This window comes from Podarcis cretensis, assembly GCF_951804945.1.
Source record: "Podarcis cretensis genome assembly, chromosome: 6".
In the NCBI taxonomy this organism is placed as follows: domain Eukaryota; kingdom Metazoa; phylum Chordata; class Lepidosauria; order Squamata; family Lacertidae; genus Podarcis; species Podarcis cretensis.
In genome coordinates, this window is record NC_137175.1 from 98,286,505 (window position 1) to 98,313,793 (window position 27,289).

Below are 27,289 nucleotides of genomic sequence, written 5' to 3' on the forward strand. Positions count from 1 at the left end.
GCTGGCGAATGTAAAGGTGCCATCAGATCTAATGTGCAATTAATTTTTGCAACATAATTTGGTCAAAAAAGGTAAGCATTAGATTGAAGTAAATATGGTTGTATTTTTCCACATGCAAAATTCATTGCCAAACATAGAGAAAGAGACATTTAAAAAACTGCTTTATTTCTTTAAGGAATCTGGGACTAATGAATTAAAGCAATCTGAACACTATAGTGCTGTGATAGTTCTTCTGCTTGCATTGATTGCCCAAGGACTTCATCTATGTTTGAAATAAATAATATCCTTTTTACTAAAACATGATGAGAACAGGGAGCCCAAGATAGGAGTGTCCTTAAACATTTGTTCCTTTTTTCCCACCACATCACATTATCCTCTTGCATCTGAATAGGCCATTACTACTGTTCATAATTTTGCATTGATGGTAGCTTCATCCATTGTTACAACCCCACATGGACAAAGAGTTTTAAATTTCCCAATAAGGTAATAATAACAAATAATTTTACCCTTCACTCCTACCAAGCATCCAGATAAGACAGGAAATAATTACTTTTAAAGTTCATGTGATATTTGTGATCAAAACCATTTGGATCTCTGAAACAATCTCTGATAAGAAAAGCTTATATTTTTCCTTGAAATGACAGAATTCTTCTCTGATCAAAAATACTACATTCATTACCACATTTCTTCTGACAAGCCCTAAAATGATTCTAACTGGCAGAATTGACAAGAAAGTTTTTTTTTTAAAAAAAAAAAAAAAGAGCGAATACATGTGGTCTTTGAATGAATGCTTTGTACAAGCACAACAACAGGTACTAGTATTTAAATATATAAAGGTGAAAATTCTCTCCCCTTCATCTTCTCCATACAAAGACAGCAGTGTTTCTTCAAATGGAAAGACAGACAATGGATGCAGAAATTTCCTTTGTTAAATAAAGGATGCCACCTTCTGTGCTACTATTTTCCATGTGGCATCAGAATGAACTTGGTTTCAAGGCAACACAGGCAAGGCTAAACCATATAATTTTGCAAAGACACCCAGGTGGTAAGAAGAGAAGACTATATAATGGTTTGTGCCTTGCCTGATAATACATGGCAGATGTGTCATCTGCCAGCATGCAAGATTTTTAATGCCAGGAAGCCATGGGAGTGTTCTTGTCGGTGTTCCAAATTCAAAGTAGGAGCAACCTTGTTTTGTTTGGACCCTTCTATACAGAACCTAAACTTTAAGTGAACACCAGAATTTGACATCATTGCAGACTAGAACACAAAATGTTTAAATTGTATAATAGCTATGAGCATGGGACCTGACTAGAGACTGCAAAAGCATATATATATATATATATATATATATATATATATATAGTTAAAATCAAGAAGGTTCTACCCATTGTATATCAGAGAAAAGATGACATGAATTCTGAATCAGTATCGCACTGGTTAGTTAAGACTATAATTATTAATTCAGTATTAATTCAAATCATATGAATACATGTCTATTGTTCAAAAATCTAACAGCAGATTGTGGAAATCCACAATAATTATCTACAGTATAGTGGGCGGTACTTAACTACTTTTTACTCAGAAATACCTATTACAATTAATGGACTCACCTTATGACTAAGATAGGTCCATTAAATTTAACAGATCTATTCTGAAATTAATGAACTAATTTCAGTGGGTCTCCCCTGAGTAAAATGTATTTATCATCCATCATGTCCATAGAAAGTTTCTTCCCAATTCCAAGCCAGTTAATTATTAATTTACAATGCTGGTGGGAAACTTCCAACTGTATAGATTTGCTTTTAAAGCCTCAAAAAATTAAAAACACTTAAGTACAGCTTGTGCTAATATAGAAAAATAAAACTCCATTTTAGTTCAAGTACTGCAGAAAGACATCATAGGTGCAACATGAAGAAGTCAGACAATTATTTTAAACAGAATGTGGCTGATCACAACTGCTGCATGATGAGAAATGGCTGCTCTTTCTTCCTCCAAGCTTTGAACTTCAACAACACACCCTGAGCAGACGTAACTGAGATTTTTGCAGTCAACCATCCTCCTTCAAACCTGATAACTAAGGTGCAAGGTAGGAACATAAGATGAGCCTGCAGGATCAGGCTGTCGTTAAGTAGTGATCCTGTCAGTGGCGTTGTTTTTGTTTTTAAAATGTTTTTACGGTATTTATATTCAGTTTTAGCTGCCCTGAGCCCGGTCTTGGCCGGGGAGGGTGGGGTATAAATAAAATATTATTATTATTATTATTAGAACCAAACTCGAACTCAGGCTTCCAGCCCAGCGTCTTCTTTTTCAGCAGACATTTTAAGGAAGTTTTCCGCTTTAATGATTATTTTTCACTGATTTTATCCATTGTATGCTTCTATGGATGCTCATGCTTAGTACTAAAGGTAAAGGGTAAAGGGAACCCTGATTGTTAGGTCCAGTCGCAGACGACTCTGGGGTTGCGGCGCTCATCTCGCTTTATTGGCCGAGGGAGCCAGCATACAGCTTCCGGGTCATGTGGCCAGCATGACTAAGCCGCTTCTGGTGAACCAGAGCAGCGCACAGAAATGCCGTTTACCTTCCCGCCAGAGCGGTACCTATTTCTCTACTTGCACTTTGACGTGCTTTCGAACTGCTAGGTTGGCAGGAGCAGGGACCGAGCAACGGGAGCTCACCCTGTTGCAGGGATTCGAACCACCGACATTCTGATCAGCAAGTCCTAGGCTCTGTGGTTTAACCCACAGCGCCACCCGCGTCCCTATGCTTAGTACTACTATTATACTACTACTACTACTACTAATAATAATAATAATAATGCTGTCCAGTGGCAGCAGCTCTCCAGGGTTTCAGACAAGGGACCCTCTCAACTCTAACTGGAGATGCTGGGGATCAAATCTGGGACCTTCTGCAGGCAAAGCAAGTGCTCTGCCATTGAGCTCTGATCCTCCCCCACCTGCTTTAGTGTTGAGGGTCCCACAGAACTTTGCATCTGCCTAATCCAGACATTTAGGAGACATTGTGAAAGTGCTGCTGAAGGCAGCCAACTAACCAAGTTGAGACTGACAAAACTAAAAATAATTCCAACAGATACTGCCCGGCAGGCACAACTGCAGCAGGTTGAGTTTAGGTCCCATTTTCCAAGGGAGACTGCTTTGCAGTCACATATTGGCACAGGAAATAACCACATGGTAGTCCCTGCAGGAGCTCATTATGTAACTTAGCCCCCTATACAAATGAGCAGCAGCTTTCTAGCAGACATGTAACAATGAAATAATTTCCAATTATAACTTCAATTTAAAATGCACTTTCCTTTCAAAGCCACCCAGCCTCTTGAAACAGGGCTGCTTAAGGCTGATATGAACCATTCTGCATTTAGAAGAATATCAATGCAGAGCAGGACAGAGGACAGGCGTACACTTGGCAATCCTAACTGGGATCCTAACCCTTATCAATATATGTGAAAAGTGCAATCAATGCATCAGAGTGAATTTTGTAGGTCACTAGATTTCTAAAGCTGTGCTGATATAGATGACAATACCTATACAGTGGTGCCTCGCAAGACGAAATTAATCCATTCCGTGAGGCACTTCGTATAGCGGTTTTTTCGTCTTGCAAAGCAAGCCCATTGACAGCTTAGCGGATTAGCGCTATTAGCGGTTTAGCGGCTTTTAGCGATCAGCTGTTAAGCGGCTTATCAACGGAACAGCTGATAAGCGGCTTAGCGGCTTAGGAAAAGGGGGAAAAAAGGGGAAAAAACCCGCAGGAACTTGCAAGACATTTTCGTCTTGCGAAGCAAGCCCATAGGGAAATTCGTTTTGCGAAGCGCCTCCAAAACGGAAAACCCTTTCGTCTAGCGGGTTTTCCGTTTTGCGAGGCGTTCGTCTTGCGGGGCACCACTGTATAAACCAAAAGCCAAATACTGCATCCGTAGTAGCTTGAGCATGTGTTTTCAAAGACAAAAGTTTAACAGTTACATTAAGTGTACAGGTACTGTCAGGGAACTGCCATCGGAGCCAGAGGGAGGGCTCCAGAGGGATTCCGGAGAGCGTGCCGGGAGGGAGAGAAGCAGCCCATCTTCTGGGGAAGGAAATCAGCGTAACACTGGTGGAGAAGGGGGGCAGGTGGGGGAATCGGCGAGGTGGCTCCATGACTCCTCGCCGGAGACCAGCGGGGAGAGCACGGGTCCTCCGCTGCCCACACCCTCCCTGCGCAGAAGGCTTCTGCGCAGGGAGAGTAGACGGAGACTAGGCGTCAAAGAGCTTCTTTGCTGGAAGAAGTTCAAGAAACGCCCACTGACGGATTCTGCCAGCGACTGAGACAGCCACGGGCGAGTGGCTGTCCGGACAGAAAGGGTTCACCCAGGTAACTCAGCCAAGCGTGGCGCTGATTTACGCACGAGCAACCCCTAGAACCACTACAGGTACAAGGCCCAATACATTTGCTCAACTCATAGCAGAGGAGCAGCCCAGCAAAGAACTGGAGTGTGAAAAAGGGGGAAGAGGTTTACATTGCAATTGAGGGTAGAGTAAGTGCCTCAATTCAATGGCTTTTCAATCTTACACCCTGCTTTCAAAATGTATTTAAAACTCTTTGTTGAAAAATAGAGAAGAAATTATCTGTTTTGTTCTTTTGACAGAGTATTAACCTGGACAAGCTGGTATATGGAGTCTACCAAAACATATTAAATTCTACTCATTAAAATCACAGCAGTTGTTTCTCTGATAAACACAACTTGCTTTAACTTGAAAATGTGAAACAACAACATCCCTCAAATTAAATTGTGCATTGCTGTCACAGCAATCCAAGAGCTAAGATGAGGACTTTTACCAATTATTTTGATACCCTGTAGTAAAACACCTTTGAATATACATGCAAGCAAAAAGTAGGTCACCAGTATTATTCCACAATGTATCAAATCCTAGAAAATTAATCTGTTTATATGATGGGGAAAGGAAATGCTTGAAAAAATAGTTATTACCAAACATCTGACTTGGCCAGTTCCCTTCTAGGAAGCCCTTTGCAATTGTTATTTTCTCAGTAACTACCTTAAATCTTTCATGTTCTATTTCTAGGTACATTTCTAGGTACATATCCTTATAAATGAAAAAGATCATATACAGAAGTTGAGGCTATACCAAAAATTTGTCAGATAATAAAATGGTTTCTCCATACACACAAGTCCAGATTTGAGACAAAAAATACAGGAAATTCCCCACTTACGAGGGGTTTACATTCTGGCCTTTGTGTGCATAAGCGAAATGTGTAAGTGAGAAACTTCATTTTTTAGTGGCTTTGTTTTCCATTTCCACCCCCTCCTGCACTTTCATTTGGAAGGGTAGGAGCGGAACAAGGGCCATCTAAAGGGCAGCAGAGACCCCCTTCCTACTGCCCCTCGCCCTCAATCTCAGCCACGCAGCTGAGTCCACTGCAAGGAACAGCTTGCCCCCCCATCAGCTGTTGAGCGGGGCAGCATAGCAGCAGAGAGAGCTCCTGAACACCATTTGGGGGTCAACGTCGGAAACCTTTTTCACTATCAGCTTTAGAAGTATAATGAGTTTTCTCCCCAGAAGAGTATTCCCAAGTTCCGTGACCCCAGAGAAGCTGGGAAAGTTGCACAGATGAAACATGCTGAAAAAAGCTATCCTGCCTCTCAGCTGATGAGCACAGTAGTGCAGCAGCAGCAGCAGGGGGCCCCACACCATAGCTGTCAAGTGTCCCTTATTTGAAGGGAAAGTCCCTTATTCCAGCGCCATGTCCTGCTGCTGTCCCTTATTGATGGATGTCCCTTAAATGATGTCCCTTAAATTTCAAAGGAAGCAGCTCCTCTCCCTCCCTCCCTGCCAGCCAGGGAGGAGGGAGGCTCCAACTGTGTTGCTTGGCTGTGTTGCTCACCCAATAAGAAGTCTAAGAACGACTGGGGGGTGGAGCTTGCATGCCTTGTGTGTGGCTAGTTAATGCAAGCTGAGGGGGTTTTTGAATGCTGGACATCATTTTGTTGCACGTGCTGCTGCAAACTTTGCAGTGCAAAGCCAGGCCGGGGAGCCATCTTAAGTTGAGGCTGCATAGGCCTTGTGGTGCATGTGATTCAGATTCTATTCCATTGAACCTCTGGTTACAAAGTTGGTTGGACAGTGTTCTCGAAGCTATCCAGCATGAGTTTGACCAGACTGCAGGAAGACAGGAAGACTGGAGTGCCTGGAACAGGTGAGGCTGCAGGTCCCTTATTTTGGCTGCTGGTCCCTTATTTTCAAGGCTGCTGGTCCCTTATTTTCAAATCTGTAAATTGACAGCTATGCCCCACACACCTTTTTCAAGCCAGCACCAGAGCCCTGCTCCTTCATAATCTACAGAAAAATTCTTCCGGGCTCCGGGGAGGGTCACAAGGACTCTCCAGCTCTCTTCTGCCATTTCCAGGTTTGAATTGAATTATTTACTTATTTCCTAGCACAGCGCATAAGGGGTGTGTGTATGCCTGTACTGCATTCCAGTGATTAGATTCCAATGTGGAGTACAACAATTAATAGTCCCAGAGCTGATTAAATTATAATAGAATTATAGAATATGGACCTAATGATTTAGATACAATGTAGTGAACAATGTTTTATATATAGCAGGACTGTTAATCCTTCAACTTCCCCAATTTGATCAATAATCCTCTCCATAACAGCAAATTTGTGGCAAAACAAGTTTGTTCTAATCCAATCATTTGTTTGTTTGTTTGTTTGTTTGTTTGTTTGTTTGTTTGTTTGGTCTTCAGCCCATAATACTCTTACAACAATCCAAAGAAGGTAACTATTAATATCTCTTAATATTTAGGCAAATATAAATAAAATAGTAAAGGTAAAGGGACCCCTGAACCTTAGGTCCAGTCGTGGCCGACTCTGGGGTTGCAGCGCTCATCTCGCTTTATTGGTCGAGGGAGCGGGCGTACAGCTTCCGGGTCATGTGGCCAGCATGACTAAGCCACTTCTGGCGAACTAGAGCAGCGCATGGAAACACCGTTTACCTTCCCGCTGGAGCGGTACCTATTTATCTACTTGCACTTTGACATGCTTTCGAACTGCCAGGTTGGCAGGAGCAGGGACTGAGCAACGGGAAATCACCCCATTGCGGGGATTCGAACTGCCGACCTTCTGATCGGCAAGTCCTAGGCTCTGTGGTTTAACCCACAGCGCCACCCGCATCCCTATAAATAAAATAAAAGAAGGCAAAGCATACTGCCAAGAAGATGGTGAAGAGAACCTACAGCCAACAAATGGACCTTGCTCCCTTTATGTCAAGCCTCTTGTGTTGTTACTGGGTGGTGGATAATGCCTGAATTATTTAAATAAAAATATCCTAATCTACTGATATAGGTGTTGTAAAATACCATTGAGCAAATTAAATAATGAATCACTGATTACCTAAAATTGGCCCTTTGAATGATATAGATAACCTGTTTTTCCTTGCAGCACAAAAATATTACACTGCAGCTGACTATTCTCACAGTACCATCACAGAATCACAAATCACAAAAAACCACCAATGTGCCACAGAATTACAAAATAGTAAAACATTCAGTTACTATGGATGTTTGTATGCGATGCCAATAAAAGTTTTGATGACGATGAGAAAACATTCAGAAATGGCATTTAGAATAATATATGGAAACTGTGTTAATATATGGAAGCTATTAAGAAGTGTGTAAAATGTACTGATCAATGGGAGTGGGAGCTAGACTTTTCAATGCAAATTACATACAAATCTGGCCGTACCTTACAGATCTTATATAGAGATTCCTGCCCATCTCCTCCTGTATCTTTAAAATATTCATGAGCTGGGAATGTACGATGAATGTCTCGTGTAATGACACTCTCCTGGGATGAGTCCTGTGAAGAAAGGGAGAAAATAGCATATGCAAACTACACTTAAAATGAGGAAACCAAGATACTTCAACACAGAATGAAAACATATACAGTACTTGACAGATTATAACACTACCAGAAGGCTTACCTCAATTGCAGGATGGAATCCAGAACATGTGTCCCATCTTAAGATTTGCAGGAAAATTATTAGTCATTTAATAGGGCAGCAGTAGTAACTGCTTCATACATCCGCAAAACAAAACAATTAGTTTTTCCAGTTTGATGATACATTTTGGAGGAAGCCATGGTGGCCCTTGGGGGGGGGATTACTGACTATAATGCCATCTCTTGATATAAGCAAACATGTCCCACCACTGCTGCCGCGTATAGGAAAATAGATCCCTTGATCCAATTTGCACACACACACCAGTTTAAGTATTTGCATGTCTTTCATTTTTATATTTCAGGGTCTATGAAACCCACTCTCCAAACTTCCCATGAAGGGGGCACAAAAAAGGGCCTCAGATGATGACTGCAGGGTCCAGGTTAGTTCACGTGGGGAGAGGTGGTCCTTGAGGTACTAGTGTCCACATCCACATAAAGATTTATAGATCAAATCAGCACTTTGAAAAGATTCTGGAAACAAATTGGTAAACACTGCAGACGTGCCAGATTTGGTGTTATATGTACTGACTGTCCTCTGATTTTTTTAATTGCAAATTGGTGTGTCTTCAGCGCCTTGCTCTCATGGAAAGATTAACACATGATATGCGGAAAGCAAGGGGCTGAACTACATCTAATCATGTTGACACCGTATGGTTTCTGCTCATTATTTTCATAAATGTTTCTCTTGGGAGCTCACAACCTCTAACTACCCAAGCTGAGTTTTAGAGGGGCATTATCATATAGTTGCTTTACTTATTGTTTATCTGATTTCAATGCTTATTACTTTTCTCCAATCATATGCAATTGTAACAATGAAGCATGAGAGATCTGTAACTGTTTGATTTGCTATTGTTAATCTTTATAGTACTTCAATTTATAAAATAAAAATTCTTAATATAAATAAATAAACAAAAAACCCAGCACAATGCATCAAGCCCAGAAATGTATTGGTAGCCAGTGCAATCAGACCACCCTGCTCTGGTAGTAGTCCAGTCTAGAGATCACCAGAGCAAGGGCAACAGATGTTCGGCTGTCCCCACCCATCAGTCGAAGCTGTTGAGCACCTGCTGAGACCCCCCAGTAGAGGGCCCACAACGAATCCCTGGACCCACTGATGCTCCTCCTCTGTGTTGCTGCTGCCTGTCCACTCTTAGGAGCATAGGAACCTGCCTTAAACTGAATCCAGATCAGTACTGTCTGCACAAACTGGCATTGGATACCCGGGGTTTCAGATCGGACTCTCTCCCTGTCCTACCTTTAGATCTCAGGGATTGAACCTGGGACTAAACTATGTGTGAGAGAAAGGATCAGAGCAGTGATCTCTGCACACCATGATTTTACCCATCATTACTAAAAACCTGCACCAAAACATATTAAAAAGGAATATTTTACAATAGATTGATTACATGTTAATAAAAAACAAAGCAAAACATTAAAATAAATATAAATTTACTATCGTGGACTTGTTGGATGCAAAGAAATCGTGGGAGAAGCCAGCTGGGGAACATGGATGCAGCCAAATCAAAATCAATACAAATGAATACAAATTCAAAATCAATACAATCAAAATCAATACAAATGAATACAAAATCAATACAAATGAATACAAATTCACCCCAACAAAAGCCTGCCCCCCCCCAAACAAAAATCCTGGCTATTCCCAGGCTGGGGAACCAGCAAGGGAAGAAGTCTAAGAGCCCAGGGATTGGTGGTGGGACAATGACGAGTGGTCAGAGGGAGAAGACTATGAAAAGGAGGTGTCGGAATCTGAAGAGTTAACGGAGCAGGTGGAGTCTGTGGCAGAGACAAGCCCAGAAGCAGAAGAGAAGGGAGGCCACGAGGCAGAGCCTGATTCTGGCATGTGAAGAGGCATGGGAGTCTACCTTGCCCCCGGGTCTTCCAGAACCAGGAGAGGCATGAAGACAGAGGAAGAGAAATTAGCTCCATGCAGGTAAAGTCTCAGATTACTTGGGGGAAACTCTGGAAAGGAGAGGAGGCAGGGACCCTGAGTCTCAGCAACTGCTTCATGGGGGCAAGACCTGCCAGAAATGAGTTGCTGTGCTCATTCGGTATAATACTCCTGTGCAGATCCTGTTTTTGCTAATAAAGAGTTAACACCAATTTGCTCTCTGTGATTCACTGCTGGCCCTCTCCTGTCATCTACATATTTTCATCCAATCATAGTTATACCACATAAAATGAATACCAACAAGTCCGCAGAAAGCTGTGCTGATTGCAGATCTTAAATACTCTACGACAGGGATGTCCAACCGGTCGACCACGATAGACAGGTTGATCCCCGGTTGATAGCAGTCGATCACGGGCTCATTCTCCTCCACAGTGGAAAAAGAGCATCCACGCGCGTGCTTTCCTGACCTGGAGAGAGTCAGTTGTCGCTCAGCCGCCAGCACTGGTGCCCTGCTACTTCTGCGTTTTGGAAGCCCCTGCCAGCAGGCTGCAGCAAGTTCACTCCGGCAGGAGGCTTTGCGGATCCCCCACCATGCTGGTCTACCCATGCAATCGTGTGGCAGTAGACCGTTCCTGGTGCCCATCCTCTGCTTCCCTGCAGTGGCCTGACCAGAGGGTAGCACATAATGGGAGCATTGCTGGGGACAAAGGTCCACCTAAACACCATGTCGTAGGTGATGCGAGAGCGGTGAAGTCTTTATTTTGCCATCAACTTATGGCATGCCCCCCCCAAAGAGCAGACGAGCTATGGCGCCCCGCTAAAAAAAGCCCAACAACTTTGTGTGTGTGTGTCCCCCCCCCAAAAAAATGGGTAGATCACTGCCAGTCCCCCCCCCCCCCCCCGGGAGCAGATCGCAGTCTCTTGGGAGATGTCCATCCCTGCTCTATGAAATAAATGCAATAGGCAACAGATGGTATAAATCCCTTAGTCAAAACTAATGAAGTTGAACTTTTGTACCATGCTAATTAACAGAATACATTCTGTTTTCCCTTCAGTTTGAAAAGTGTCACAAACCACGAAGACATTACTCAATTAGCAAAAAGAGATATTATAATATGATACACAGCACTTGTGGCCATGATGGCTAAGATCTACCTCCACTGCTGGAAGCAGAATGCCTCTGAATGCCAGTTACTGGGAAATCACAGGTAGGGAAAGGGCTATTGCACAGAAGTCCTGCCTACAGGCACCTGGCTGGCCAATAGGAGAACAGAAAGCTGGACTAGATTTGGTCTAACTCAGGAGGGCCCCTCTTAACTGCCAACTTTAGCTAGCAGGACATAAGCAGTGCACCTGTGCAGGCCTTGGCCCAGCAAGATGAATAGGAAGAGCCAGATTTGTTTGCTTGCTTGCTTGCAACCACCCCTCAGCCTCTGATATCATCTAGTACCCAAATCTGATGTCATCACATCTGCTATAAGGCCCCTCTCTAGTTTGGATCACATTAGGAGCTGTGCAAATGGCACCAGAACAGTAGCACAGTGTGATGTAATGGTTAGAGTGTTGAAGTAAGACCAGGAAGACACAGATTTGAATCACCATTCTGCTGTGGGTCAGTTACTGCCTCTCAGCATAACCTACTTTGCAGGTTGCTTTGAGGATAAAATCAGGAAGAGAACCTCACATGCTATCTCAGGCTACGTGGAAGAGAGGTGGGGCATAAATATACAGGCATCCCAGCCCCCACTTACTTGGGGGTTACATTCCAGGCCCCCATGAACATAAGCAAAAATTATGCAAGGGGAGGAGACCCTCTAAAAAGCCTCTAAATGCCCATTTTTCCCTGCTCTCCAGCACTCTCTCCGACTCATGGGGACAGCTCCCCCCCCCATCAAGTAAAAGAATAGAAATACTTAACTGACCAATTACGTCAGTTCTGCCCCCCCTAACAAAAGTCCTGCCAAACCCCCCAACAAAAATCCTGGCTATGCACATGCTCCCACTCTCTCTTCAACTAGAGTTGAAGCTCTGAGGGTGGCTGGAGACTGGAGCACTGGCGGAAAAGCAATGGCGGCAGCAGTGCTATGGCACACACCACCTGCTAGGCAACTGGTGTGAACAGAAACAAAATAACAACATGGTAGAGGATTTTTCACCTGCCTTGGAAGCCCATTTTTTGCTTCAAAACTTTTGAGGGTAAGAAAGAAACCTGGTACAGCACTAAAAACTGATTATACAATGTGTCAGAACTTGGGAGAGCAGCTTTGCTTCTTGCATCCCACCCAAATTACATCCATGAATGGAAAGACAGAAATCCCTAATTCTGCATTTTGAAATCATCCTGAAATCTGCATGCTGTACTGCAATTAAAATTCAGTGTGCATAAGTTGCTCTGGTAGAAGAACCTCCACAGAATACATTCCTCAAGCTCAATCCTGAATAGTGCCGCCATGCTAAACCTGAATGGCTCACAGAAGCAGAGCGGAGGAGCCAGAAGATGAGATGGTGGCCGCCCCCTCTGCCAGAAAAAAAGAAGCAGCTCACATATACTTTTCAATCCTCAGAAAAGCTGAGATAAGAAAACTGGAAAAGTTATTTGGGCAGCTCCATCCTTGTCATCTCCTTAGCAACTGAAAACATCTCCAATAACCATTTCAGCAGCACTTGCCTCAGGATGATTGGTATGAGCTAGAAATAGCACATTCCGCCATCTGCTTTTGTATTCCAGGGCTAGCAGTGTTCACACTTCGCCGGTACTATGCCTCATCAACATCCAGCAGCCAATAGTGCAATACACCAATAGTAAGGGGGGGAAAGAATTCTTACAACAATAATTAACAACTGATTTTCATCAGTTAACAAACCCCTACATTGATAGAATATGAACCTTAGAAATCAGATTTAATAACCAGCCACAAGAAGCAAGTTGGATGACAATATTAGTAGACAATATTTTCAAAAAAACACACTGTGGGAATGAAGAAGGGTGGCCAATAAGTGAAAGGCACTGAACCCCCTGGAATATATTATGTATAGCCACAGAAATGCATTTTTAAAGGAGGTGGAGGAGGAGGAGGTGGGGGGGGGGGAGAGAAGAGAGAGCCTCAAGCTGTGGAAAGAGGAAGGCAGACAATTCAGCTCAAGTTACTACTAAAATCTTCGGCATGTTTAGAATGCCAACCTCTTGAACACACCCAGCCAATATGATATCCTCCTTTCACTGTTTTTCTCCCAGTTTAAGAGAAAATATTATTTATGCCAGGCCACTTTTATTTCATTTATAGAATTATACCCCCTCTTTATGGAGAGAGATCTTTCACAATTCACCAAACTACATTATTATTATTATTATTTTAAAAAAATATTCTTCCCCGTTTGATTTGCAAAATGTTTATCTAGTTTCCCTGGATATAGGTAGCTGAAATAAATTTTATTTCATTTTCAAAAAAGAAAACCCTGTTGCCTACCATCCTCTGACTCACTATTTTTACTCACTAAATTAGACTTCTTGTATTTCCTACACAGCAGAGTTAATATAATTAACATGCCACAGTACACTTGCCATTCTACAGTTTTTTATGAGTTATTTTCAAGCTGACCTGTTTCTTGTCTCTAGATCATTTCCAACTGTTTAGGGTGCATACTCTTCACTGGAATGCTCTGACTATATAGTTAGAACAGCAACATAGCTTACATACAAATGCTATGTATGTTCCCTAAACACAGCATCAAAAACGCAGGAAGAAAATATCACTTGAACTAAACCAGGCGTCAGCAAACTTTTTCAGCAGGGGGCCGGTCCACTGTCCCTCAAACCTTAAGGCGGGGACTATATTTTTTTTGGGGGGGGGGGATGAACGAATTCCTATGCACCACAAATAACCCAGAGATGCATTTTAAATAAAAGGGCACATTCTACGCATGTAAAAACACGCTGATTCCTGGACCGTCTGCGGACCGGATTTAGAAGGCGATTGGGCCGGATCCGGTCCCTGGGCCTTAGTTTGCATACCCATGAACTAAACCATCTTTATACAGTTTGCCACTGCTGGTCTGTACATTTTAAGACAGACTCATAACAATTCATTTTACAGAAGTAAAAATGAACAAAATTAAAGGTTACATTAAGTACTGTCCCTCCACTGACAGAATGCATCCATCTGTGGAAAAGGATGGAAGGTAACTGTTGATGGTTCCCCATCCCCTTCCTCCACCCCACCCCAGTTCCTTCTCCAAAAATCCAGTATTTTTAGGATTGTAAAAGCCAAACTGCCCAAATGGTAAAGTCAATGTAGTAACAATCCATCTAAAATTTTCCATCTGAGGTTCCATATGCTTCAAGGCACCTGAGCTACATTCATTAATTAGAATCGCAGTCTCACAGTAGTGTTGGAAGTTACCCCTGAGGATCATCTGGTTCAACCACCTGCAATGCAGGAATTTCGACTAAAACATCCTTGACAGGTGGCCACCCAACCTCTGCTTAAAAACCTCCAAGGAAGGAGAGTCCACCGGGTTGCCCACTCTCCCCGTTGCTATTTATAATAGTACTGGAAGTACTTCTGAACTCAATAAGACAAAATAAGAAAATAAAAGGGATTAGAATTGGTCAAAATGAATATAAAGTTAAGGCGTTCGCAGACGATTTAGTAATAACAACAGAAGACCCGCTGAACTCAATAAAAGAGATACTGGAAGAACTGGATCAATTTGGTAAGGTGGCTGGTTTTAAGTTAAACAAAAGAAAGACTAAAATAATGGTGAAGAATTTAGATTCGAAGGCAATCGAGGAATTACAACAACAAACAGAAATAGAAGTGGCCAAAAAGGTAAAATATCTAGGAATATGGATAACCCCGAAAAATATAGACCTATTTAAGAATAACTATGAGCAGGTATGGAAAGAGATAAAAAAGGACTTGGAGAGGTGGGGGAAGCTGAGATTGTCATTCTGGGGTAGGATAGCTTTAATCAAGATGAACGTTCTCCCGAGAATGTTATTTCTGTTCCAGAACTTACCGATAATCAAGGGCACTAAGATATTTAAAGAGTGGCAAAGAGGAATCTCAAAATATGTCTGGCAGGGCAAAAAACCAAGGATTAAGTTTAAATTGTTAACAGAAGCTAAAGAAAGAGGGGGATTCGCTCTGCCAGATCTGAAATTATATTATGAGGCATCGTGCCTTTGCTGGGTGAAAACGTGGATAAAATTGGAAAATAAGGAACTATTAGACTTGGAGGGGTTCGACAACAGAGCAGGATGGCATGCGTACCTATGGCAGGGGAAGAGGAAGCACAAGGGTTTTGCAACGCATATTTTTAAAGGCCCCCTAATGGAAGTTTGGGAGAGGAATAGATTTTTACTAGAACCTAAAGTACCACACTGGCTATCCCCATTGGAAGTTATGAGCGTGGAAAAAGTAAACATGAGAGGTGATTGGATAACTTATGAACAATTGTTAACAAAAGTAGGGGGGACATGGAAACTGAAACCATATGACCAGGTTAAAGAAAAAGTCTATGATTGGTTACACTATTTCCAAATAAACGAAATGTTTAGACAAGACGTTAAAGAGAGAGGATTCGCGGATAAAGAATCTAAATTCCAGACTGAAATAATAAACAATGATTATAAAATTCTTTCTAAAATGTATAATATGCTATTAGAGTATAACCTGATAGATGAGGAAGTGAAGTCTGTGATGATTCATTGGGCAAGGGACATCGGCCATAATATATACTACGAAGAATGGGAGAAACTCTGGAAAAAAAATCTTAAATTTACAGCTTGCATAACATTAAAAGAGAACCTCATGAAGATGTTTTACCGTTGGTATTTAACACCTGCAAAATTAGCAAAAATATATAAAACTTGTAATAAATGCTGGAAATGCAGGGAAAAAGAGGGATCCTTCTTCCACATGTGGTGGGACTGCAGAAAGGTCAAAGGCTTTTGGGAAAGTGTATATAACGAAATGAAAAGTATATTAAGATATAACTTTGGGAAAAAGCCGGAGGCTTTTCTGCTAGGCCTAGCAGGAAGTGATATAAAGAACAATGATAGTAAATTCTTCCAATATGCAACAACGGCCGCAAGGGTCCTATTGGCCCAAAATTGGAAACAACAGAACATACCGACGCTTGAGGAATGGAGAACAAAACTACTAGAATACGCGGAGATGGACAGATTGACGGGGAAAATTAGATATTTAAAAGACCAAAGGTTCATTGAGGATTGGGGGAAATTTGTGGAATATCTGGAAAATATAAGTGAAGGTCAGATAACGCTAGTTGGGTTTAAAAAAGCTCTGTGAAAAGGTTGGAATATTGTCTAAAGAGAAAAAGAAGGAAAGAGAAAATAATGTCAATATAAGCTAGGATTTGTGTGAATTTGTTAAATTAGCGTATGGATGATTTCAGGGGAAGCTGAAGGAAGTCTTATAGAAAGAAATCTGTGATAACAAGGCGTAAATTGTTTTACTTTCTTGTTTGTTATGATTTAAAAAACAATAAAAATTATGCAGAAAAAAAAAAAAAAAAGGAAGGAGAGTCCACCACCTCCCGAGAGAAACAGTTCCACTGTCAAACAGCTCTTACTGTCAGAACCTTCTTCCTGGTGTTTAGTCAGATTCAGAATCTCCTTTCTTATAACTTGAAGTCATTCGGTTCAGGTTCTAGCCTCCGGAGCAGGAGAAAACTCCATTAGAGAAACAAAAAGACTGAAGCAAGCCGAATTATCCTTTGGAAATAGTAATCCAGGCATAGGCAAACTCAGCCCTACAGATGTTTTGGGACTACAACTCCCATCATCCCTAGCTAACAGGACCAGTGGTCAGGGATGATGGGCATTGCAGTCTCAAAGCATCTGGAGGGCCGTGTTTGCCTATGCCTGTAGTAATCACTTCCTCTCCTCCCCACCCCAGAACAAGGCTGCAAGCTACCTTCTCCAACTTGCACTCATTATAAGGGGATGTGAGCCTCCAGTTGTTTACATGTTATTAGGAACATGAAGCTTGCATTCTTCATCTCCCTGTGTTAATGAACAGCCTGGTCCTCTTGTGAGCGGTGGTTCTGGAGATCTCCTCCATCAGGGCAAGGGGGCAAAGAATGTGATCACACTGTAAGGGTGGCTGTTGCTGCTCTTTTATTGGCTAAATCAGACAGTGCTTTCCTGCAGCCTTCCCTACTGCAGGGGGAAGGGCAAGTAAAGTGGCAAAACCGGTGGCTGTGCTGCTGGAAATGTAAGTGGTACATTTCAGAACCCTTGGCACTTCCCTACCACAAGCTAGCTGGCGTGATGTACCTAAGCTTCCTTGGTGGCAGAGCACGTAAGCAATTATAGCAAGACCACAACTTGAGCACATCTAATTTGTGTGCATTCAGCTTCATGCTAATGACAAAAAATTTAAAAGGGGGTGGGAAGGGTTCTGGGGTAAATGACTTTGGCAATCCCATCGACCATCGAACCCAATGGGTTTTAATTATGCACAATTTTGGCTTTAAGCCTGATCCCCAGAACAAAATCCCTGTGTAAGTTCTGGGCTTACTGTATATCTCTTCTTTTCCTGCTCTTTCTCCCAAAGGAGCCAAGAACCAAATCTTGTTTCTAGCACAGGGTAACTTACATATGTGCAGCAGAACAAGTTCCATAGGGTTTATAAGAACATAGTTCCTGTAATGGATGTGCCTATGTGTAGAGTAGTTAAAGAGCAGCACAGGGGGAAAGTATTTATCATTATTATTCACGCCTTAATTACCTTTCTCCCACGCCATCTGAGGCCCGCTATTTTTAAAGAACTACTCTCTATAGTAATGCTGTAATTATCTTCCCCCAAAATAGATTGTCCTCATCCCTGCTCACACAGCTCTGCATATTTTAAAATTACCAATATATCTCTATGGAGACCTCATTATTATATTTATCTCACATAAGTGAGCTCAAATAAACACACACATATACATAATTTTAGAGTGTATGATGCTGGAAGGACTAAGTAATCAGGATCATCAATTTACATAATAAAATGTTTCTGAAAGTCAGTAAAATGATTTGCCATATATGGAATGAACAAATAGTAGAGCAACCCCACAGATGAAGCTTGCATATAGGAATGCTCTGATGTGAGTCCATTTCCACGCTGGAAAACACACAGAAAATATTTGATACAAGGTGTGGCTTTCAATTCCCCTATGTCAAGACCCCCCCCCCCAGAGGAAGATTACTCAGTGATCCCGCCAAGTGGTGTTCACAGGATGGTGTTTATCCTGTTTCTGTATTTAAATTACTTAAAATACCCAAAAGATCCACTGTAGGCTCTCCCACACAAACACTTTATATTAAAAAAATACCTGTTTTCTTTATCCCTTTATAGTTCAACTGCCACCATTTATTTCCATTCAATACCTTTATTCACCTTTTCATTCCTTGTACCCAGTAGCTGGCTGTAGCCATAGGATACCCTGACCAAAAGGCTAGCGCTTAGAAATCAAACCAAAATAATTTATTGCTGTTTATTTATAACTGGTGGCCTGTTATCTAGCATTACTTGGGAATTCTAAAAAGTCACTGCAGTTTTGAAATCAGTCGTTAAAATATTCCTAGAACCTGTGCTGAAAATCTTTGCCAGCAAAGTGGTTTCCCAGATGATCCATGGAGTAGCGATATGGGGCATGGACCCAAATGCTAACAAAGCCTTAGAAATAGTGCAGAACAAATTCCTCAGGAAAGTGCTCTTGCTCCCCAATGGGACCCCAGCTGCTCTTCTTCGTGCTGAAGCTGACGTGACAACAATACAGGCTAGAATTGATTACCTGTGCCTAAATTATGTGAAAAGAATTCAATCTCTTTTGGAGGAGAGATTCCCCGCTATATCTTACACAGAACGGGAACAGACCAAATGCTGGAAGGTTGGTATCCAACGCCTCTTGTCCCAATATCAATTACAAGATCTTCAGGTGACCACGAAGATGGATAAGAGGCACTGAAGAGACTGTCTCTTTAGGTCCGATGCAGAAAGGGATCTAACCATGACGGCTTCTACCAAGAGCTCACCATGGTTCCTGCTTATCAAAACGGAGCATGCCTGAGCCAGACACCTGACAAAGCTCCCACTTGCCATATTAAGAATCGCTTTTACAGAACTACAATTCCAATCGATGCCCTCAGCGGTGTTGGATGGACAGTACGGCAAAGTACATTACTAAGAGAGACTCTGTCTGTGTGGATAACCCTGCATCGAGGACCTGTGCCATTATTTATTGCAGTGCCCATTATATATAGACCCAAGAGACCGATTTATAAAACCCCTGTTTATGAATGGAACACATTTGAATAGGGTGGAAAGGGTGAAATGGCTGCTGAGCAACACCGATGACTTTGTTACTTATAAAGTAGCACTCTATGCACTGGCAGCTAAGATCAGGAGGAAGGAACTAGACAAAATAGCGGTCAACTGCAAAGGGGATTCGGATATTTAATTTGGCACATCTTACCTGAGAATCTTCTGCTATTCTATTCTATTTAATGCAACAAATAATTTTAGTAGCCGTGACCGTGGTTTTATTGTATGTCTGTGCCTGATGATTTTTATGGTTATTGTTGTTTGTTTGTTTTTTGTTCTCCTTCTGAATGATGCCATGGCCTATGACTAGTGCAATAAAAAGTTTAATTGGAAATTGGAAATTAGTTAAAATATTGCACTTCTGAAAGATTCAGTCTGCCATCTTGATTCAGAATGGAGTCCAATTGTATCCAAACAAACAAAAACCTGCTCTTTGCTCTCAGGAACCATTATACAAAATTTTGTTTTGATACCTTAAGTGGTGTCCAAATGCACTGTAAACTCTCTCACACACACTTTCCTTTATGCATAAAAATGCATAAGTACTGCCACATCAGAATCCTCAATCTGTATGAAGTCAGAGCATAACCCACACTGGAGGATTTGTAGCGCTTCACCACAATCCTAGATTTGCACGAAGTCAGGTTGAGGGAGTTGAACAAAAGTTGTATAACATGGCATGGGAATGAGAAGGGACACTGAGAGGAAAATGGCAGTTCTAAACAAAGGCACCCACAATGCACTGCATTCCTGGTACCCTATGTTGTCTTCAGCATGAAGTTCCAGATTCAAGATAGTAATTAGAAGAGATATTCTAACAACAAGCAAACACCCATATATGCCCAACACTCAGCAAGTGAACTTAACTGTCTCTGACAGGCTTGCTCTTAAGATTCTATTCATCTTCACAGTAACATGAACAGCATGGAGTTTGCGCACAAAGGGGCTGGCTGCAGATAAGGAGAAAGGAGGAGGGATGGAAGTGGGAGTGGTGGACTGTAGGCAAGGAAGAGTTGAAAAAAGGAGGAGGTGGAGAAAAGGAGGTGAAAGTGATAATGGCTGATGCGTGCAGAAGAGAAGAGAAAAGAAGGCATACAAATGGGGGTGATCTGTGTGAGAGTTGGGAAAAGGAGGAGGGTGGAGGAAAAAAGGAAGGTGAAAATGCGGGTGCAAAGGGAGCTGCAATGGGGTTGAAGAAAGCAGAGGCATGAAAAGGTTTGAAGAAAAGGAAGGGATGGCGGCTTAGTAGTTGCAAGGAGGAGGAAGATGCGGGAGACTCCATGGGGTGGTTGCACAAAAGGAGGGGAAGGAGGCATGAACATGGGGGGGGAGAGGTGAAAACAGGTGTGCAAAGCGGGGCTGCCGAGTAGAAAAGAAGTATCTTCAGAAATGGGGCTGGGGAAGGTGAAAAACAAGCTTAGTACAGTGGTACCTCTGGATGCGAACGGGATCTGTTCCAGAGCCCCGTTCGCATCCTGAAGCGAACGCAACCCGCATCTGCGTGTGCGCGGGTCGCAATTCACTGCTTCCGTGCATGCGTGTGACGTCCTTTTGAGTGTCTGCGCATGCGCGGGCAGCAAAACCTGGAAGTAACGCATTCCATTACTTCCGGGTCGCTGCGGAGCGCAACCCAAAAACGCTCGACCCAAAGCTACTTCAACTCAAGTATGACTGTAGTTGCGTGGGATGTTAAAGTGAGGGGAACAGCAAGGGGTTGGTGAATGGTGGAAACAGGCACACAGACCCTATATAACAAATTTAATTACATATAAGTGGTATAATAATAATTGGGTTGGCAGTTGCTACCAGCTGTTACTATCACGTACTTTTAAGATGATGCTACATAACATATATGGTGACTTTGTTGCTTTAAGAAAGTTTCTATGAACTTGTTTTACATAAACCAATTCCCCTTCCTAGCTTCACCACAGTTAATTCACAGGCTTGTTCAGAGGAAGGTCTCCTAATGGACCAATCTTAAACTAGCCATTTTGGATGTTCTTGCCTTGAATGCTAGGTTCAACTGTTTAACTGAAACCTCAACTTACATAATCCTCCTTAGCAACTGACAGTTTAAATGGCACTTGAGCAGGCTGCCAGCAGAACTCACAATAAAACTCTCAGGCTCTAAATTGGGAGCATAAAAGGCTAAGGTTTTTTCTTCTTCACTCAGGTAACTATTTTCAAACCAAACTGTGTCATATCGTAACATTCTTACTTTTTAAAATTTACTGCATAAGAATCTGGGTTTCTCTATACCAGTGGGTCCCCAGATGTTGTTGGACTACAACTCCCATCATCCCTGAGCTCTGGCCTTGCTAGCTAGGGGTGATGGGAGTTGTAGTTCAACAACATCTGGGGACTCACGGGTTGAGAAAGGCTGCTCTATACCCTTCCAACCGTCCCAGCAAGTGTCAATAGGGACTATCTGAGAATGTCAGTATGATGGCTGTTACACACTGATCTAGGGCAGCGCAGCTCCAAGAATCACCATTCAGGAGCATTCTCTTCAAGCATATGATCATTAGCAATGACTCCATTTAGGGTTTTTTTATTAGTAATTTTTATTAAATTTTCAAATTAAACATCTTTTATGATACCATACATTCATTGACCTCCCTTCCTCCCTTTCCAAGGTTCATTTAACTTATCCACCATTCTTGCATATTTTAATATATCTATCTAATTTAATTCTCCTATCAGTTCAAAATATGTTATACAGTGGACACTCGGGTTGCAAACATGATCCGTGTGGGAGGCACGTTCGCAACCTGCAGCATTCGCAACCTGCAGCACCACGTATGCACACACGTGGGTTGTGATTTGGTGCTTCTGCGCATGCGCCAAAACCCAAAAGTAACCCATTCCGGTACTTCCGGGTTCGGCGTGGTGTGCAACCCAAAAACATGTAACCTTAAGTGTCTGTAACCCAAGGTATGACTGTACTTTTTAATTCCTTTAATACAGCCAGCGTTTTTAACTGTGCACAATTATTTTCAATATACTCAACAAAATATTTCCACTCCTCTTTTAATACCTGTTCTTCTTATTCTCTTATTCTACTTGTTAGGTCTGCTAATTCTGCATATTCTATCAACTTAAACTGCCAATCCTACTTACTAGGGACCTCTCTCACTTTTCATTTTTGGGCTAACAAGATCTGAGCCACTGTTGTTGCGTACATGAATAAGTTCTTCTGACTCCTGGGAACTTGGGTCTGAACAATTCCTAACAGAGATGCCTCCAGGGTTTTTTTAGGAAAGTTGTTTTAAACACCTTTTTCATCTCATTGTATATCATTTCCCAATAAGCAATAACTCCATTTGGTGGGTGGGTGAGACTGCTGGGCCAATGAGCCTTATCGCATGGCAGCAGCAAACTGGTGAGTAGTTCTGACAGCTGAGGAAGTGGCAGGGAGCTTACCAACTTTAGAGATGCAATAAGCTACCTCTCCTATGGAATCCCTATGTGAGCTGCCCTGCAATCTGTGGATGAAGGGTGGTATGCAAATTTAATAAATAAATACAGTAATACCTCTGCAAACGTCTGCCCCGTCGACCGTCCATTTCGGCGAACATCCGCAGCAAACCCAGAAGTACCGGAACAGGTTACTTCTGGGTTTGCCACATGCGCAGAAGTGCTAAATCGCGCTTCGCGCAGAACAGCACTTTTATGTCAACATCCCTTTTGTGGAGCATCTGAGGCTCCAGAACAGATCCTGGACTCAAAACAGGGTACCACTGTAATAAGTATATTTTTTGCCACAAACTGTGGCGAGAGCCACCATCTCAAAAGCATGGTAGTTGAATTAATCAGTACTCATGAAGTCTATATGGAACCTTCAAGTTCAAAGCAGAATCCCTCTGAGTAACAGGCACTGGGGAGCAGCAGCATGAAATGGCTGTAAACTTCTTGCCCTGTAACTATTGGACACTGTCAGAAATGTGATGATGGACTAGATCCAACAAAACTATTCTATTCACTCCTGTCCAATTCCCATCAAATTAATTTCATTATACTTATACATATATGGAATTCATAGAATCATAGAGTTGGAAGAGACCACAAGGGCCATCGAGTCCAACCCCCTGCCAAGCAGGAAACACCATCAGAGCACTCCTGACATATGGTTGTCAAGCCTCTGCTTAGAGACCTCCAAAGGAGACTCCACCACACTCCTTGGCAGCAAATTCCACTGTCAAACAGCTCTTACTGTCAGGAAGTTCTTCCTAATGTTTAGGTGGAATCTTCTTTCTTGTAGTTTGGAGCCATTGCTCCGTGTCCGCTTCTCTGGAGCAGCAGAAAACAACTTTTCTCCCTCCTCTATGTGACATCCTTTTATATATTTGAACATGGCTATCATATCACCCCTTAACCTCCTCTTCTCCAGGCTAAACATGCCCAGCTCCCTTAGCCGTTCCTCATAAGGCATCGTTTCCAGGCCTTTGACCATTTTGGTTGCCCTCCTCTGGACACGTTCCAGTTTGTCAGTGTCCTTCTTGAACTGTGGTGCCCAGAACTGGACACAGTACTCCAGGTGAGGTCTTACCAGAGCAGAATACAGTGGCACTATTACTTCCCTTGATCTAGATGCTATACTCCTATTGATGCAGCCCAGAATTGCATTGGCTTTTTTTTACCGTTGTGTACCATGGATCCCTAGTTTGTTGCTGAAACGTCTGGCACATGTATGAGGATATACAGTTCATGCAGGGCACTGACTAAAACTGATTGGCTTTTTCGTGTAAACAGAGAACATGGCTTAACACACAGGTTGTTGTTTTTATTTTGATTGTGTATTTTGTGTATTTTTATATTTTGATTTTATTCTGTGAAGCGCCCTGAAACCTGTGGGTATAGGGCAGTATATAAATTTAATAAATAAATAACATACCTTAAAATGGCAACAGGGAGCAAGCTGACTTTCAGGGACACCTGACCATCTTTGATTATTTTTTAACTGAGGGACCCCCGAAAGGCATCCAAAGAACACTCGGGTTTTGTGTAATGCAGTCTGAAACCCACTGATCTTTAGGGCAAACATTTTTTCCTTGAAACTTGAACATCTCCCAGATCATTCAAGACCACCCAGAGAAGTGCTGTTAGTTGTCCACCATGTTACAGAGGGTCACTGGCCTCAACTAGAAGTTGGGCATTTAGTGTACCAGTCCCATGCTGTGGAACACTCTTCCAACAGAGATCTGGCAGATACCCCCACTTTTGACTTTTGAAGACTTTTCTATGCTGACAGGCCTATGATTGCTTCATATTATTTTTAAATATTTTATGTACAGAGCCCTAATGTATTGTGAGAGAGTAATATATGACTCAGGTGGCGCTGTGGTCTAAACCATAGAGCCTAGGGCTTGCCGATCAGAAGGTCAGCGGTTCGAATCCCTGCGACGGGGTGAGCTCCTGTTGCTCGGTCCCAGCTCCTGCCCACCTAACAGTTCAAAAGCATGTCAAAGTGCAAGTAGATAAATAGGTACCGCTCCGGAGGGGAGGCGTTTCCGTGCGCTGCTCTAGTTCACCAGAAGGGGCTTGGTCATGCTGGCCACATGACCCGGAAGCTGTCTGCGGACAAACGCCGGCTCCTCGGCCAGTAAAGCAAGATGAGCGCCGCAACCCCCGAGTCGTCCGCAATTGGACCTAACGGTCAGGGGTCCCTTTACCTTTAATATATGAATACTTTATTAAATAAATAAAATATTAAAGACACATGTGGTAGAATTCTTCCAAACACAGGTTATGAGAAGCCACAAATGCAGATGGCAGAGACATTAAGGTAAGAGTGCGCCAACCTAATTTGTGAGGTAATGAAAACCTGTCAGTGATATCCTGGCAAGAAGCTGGCAGCAGAAGAAATGAGTATAGCTAGCTCTTTTTTCGTTTGGAGAAAATGTATACACTTTCCACAAAAGTTAAGTATATTAAAAACATTACCTTTTCTTATCCGCCTGACCAGCCCTTTGTGCACATTCACTCAGTTTACAAAAGTTGAGAGAGATTTTTTTAAATATCAGTGATTTACTATGTCACTTAAACATGACATGTATTGGAAAAGATAACACAACATTAATAGGATTAACTTCAACATTTCACTTATTTAAAAAATAGAATTACTTTGCCAGTGCTATAATCACCTTTAATTGAAATGACACATTAGCTAAATTTATTCATGTTACTTAAAAGCATAATTTTTAGAACTGAATAATCCTCCTTAATGGCAGATCAATGTCATTTCTACTTAACGGCTACTAATATGAGATCTTTAATTCTGCTCTAAAAGCCCCACATCTTCTGCTTTTCTTTTCTTTTCTTTTCTTTTTTTCTTTTGAAAGAAAATAAACACATTCACTTAAAATTAAAGAAAACCAAAATTTATAAAACCACCACACCAAATCCTCTCAAAAAATAAAAGAAACCTTAATAGTAAATTTACAACTTTTTCTGCTAGGAGAACAAACAAATATGTAACAACAAGTAACAACTGGGTGTCAACCATGATGTTTGCCTCAACACCCAAATCTTCATGCAAAACCTGTTATTTTAAAGGCAGTTCCCTAAAGGTACTTTCTCTACATGTGGCTCAACAAAGGGGCAAGAGGATGAGAAAGCCAAACACAAACATTTATAGGATGGGAGTTCCCCAATTTTTGGCCCAGGGCACCACCCCCTGCAGTCCTGTGGTTGGTGGAGCTCCCAGGGCAGCCCCCTCTGCAGCTCCTAATGCCCAAGAAGGTCGTTAGGGTTGGATATGCTCATTAAGATACTTGGGGCCTAAACTGTCGAGTGCTTTAAACACTAATGTGAGCATCTTTAAATCGGGCCTAGAAAGAAGCCCAACCGGTGAAGCCAGTAACCTGGCTGCCACAATTTACACCAGCTGACGTTTCTTCAAGGGCAGCCCCGTGTAAAGCACATTGCAATAGTCCAATCTGGAGGTTACCAGAGCATGGAGTACAGCAGCCAAGTCATCTTTGTCCAAAAAGGACCATAGCTGATGAACCAGTCATAGCTGGAAATAAGCACTCTTAGCCACCCTGGCAACCAGAGCCTCCAGTGACAATGTTGGATCCAGTAGTACCCCCTAACCTGCTGCTTCTGGGGGAGCGCAATTCCATCCAGAACAGTCTATATTCCTACTTCCCAGAATGAAGAACCTGTAACACATCTGTTTTTTGAGGATTCAGCTTCAATTTACTGATCCAAATTCAGCCCATCACTGCCTTCAAGCATCAATCTAGCACCTTATCCGCCTCTCCTGATTCAGATGGAACAGATTTAAAAATAGAATATCAGGCAGAGTTTGAAGCACTGAGTAGATACAAAGAGAGGCTTGAGAGTTACTGCATTAGATCACCACAATTCTCTTAGGGAAAGGTCAGTCAAAAGATAAATCCTTCTTGAATGCCAGAACGTAAGGAGCCAAGTGAATGTGAACTGCAAGAGTTCCACACCTATGTGGCAGCCACCAAGAAGGTCCCATTTCTTATGCTTGCCAACCTAAGCAATTTCACTGTTGGGCACGCAAACAGGAACTTATATTTTAGGTGGGGTCATAACAAAGTAGGGGGTCCTTAGGCCTCTAAATTCACTGACAGCCAGTGCAACTGGCACAAAAGTGGTACCACATGATCAGAATACAAGCCTCCATTATTAGCATCCTGGCTAAGGCCAGACCCTGCTGCTCCAGATAGGGATACAGATGGCATACAAGCCTGGGTTGGTAGAATGCACTCCTGGCCACTGCCACTATCTTTGCCTGCCCAGACAACAATGACTCCACCAGCATCCCAAGCTGCACACCTGGTCCTTTGCATTCCTGAAATCTGACACTGCATCGCGTGAATAAGCCCCACTGCTTAAGTTATTGTGGGCAATATTGTAAGAAGGACTGTGAAAGAAATACGAAAGAGACTGAGTTTCAGGCAACTGAATCTCAATGGAAAGGGCAGATGGTAAAAAGCCCTATAGAAATAATATTGCTACCTATAGGACATTCTGTTACCTAGGTGTCTTCTTTC

The 27,289-nt window shown here is 42.3% G+C and overlaps 1 protein-coding gene across 3 annotated transcripts in view; it reads right to left on the reverse strand.

Annotated features, from left to right (window-relative positions):
- RABGAP1L (RAB GTPase activating protein 1 like) overlaps nt 1-27,289 on the reverse strand; it is a 143,292-nt gene that overhangs the window by 71,792 nt on the left and 44,211 nt on the right. For all 3 annotated transcript variants that reach the window (XM_079981223.1, XM_079981225.1, XM_079981224.1), the window contains exon 14: nt 7,758-7,871. In XM_079981223.1, the coding sequence (XP_079837349.1) occupies nt 7,758-7,871 (114 nt within the window). The remainder of the gene's footprint in view (nt 1-7,757; nt 7,872-27,289) is intronic.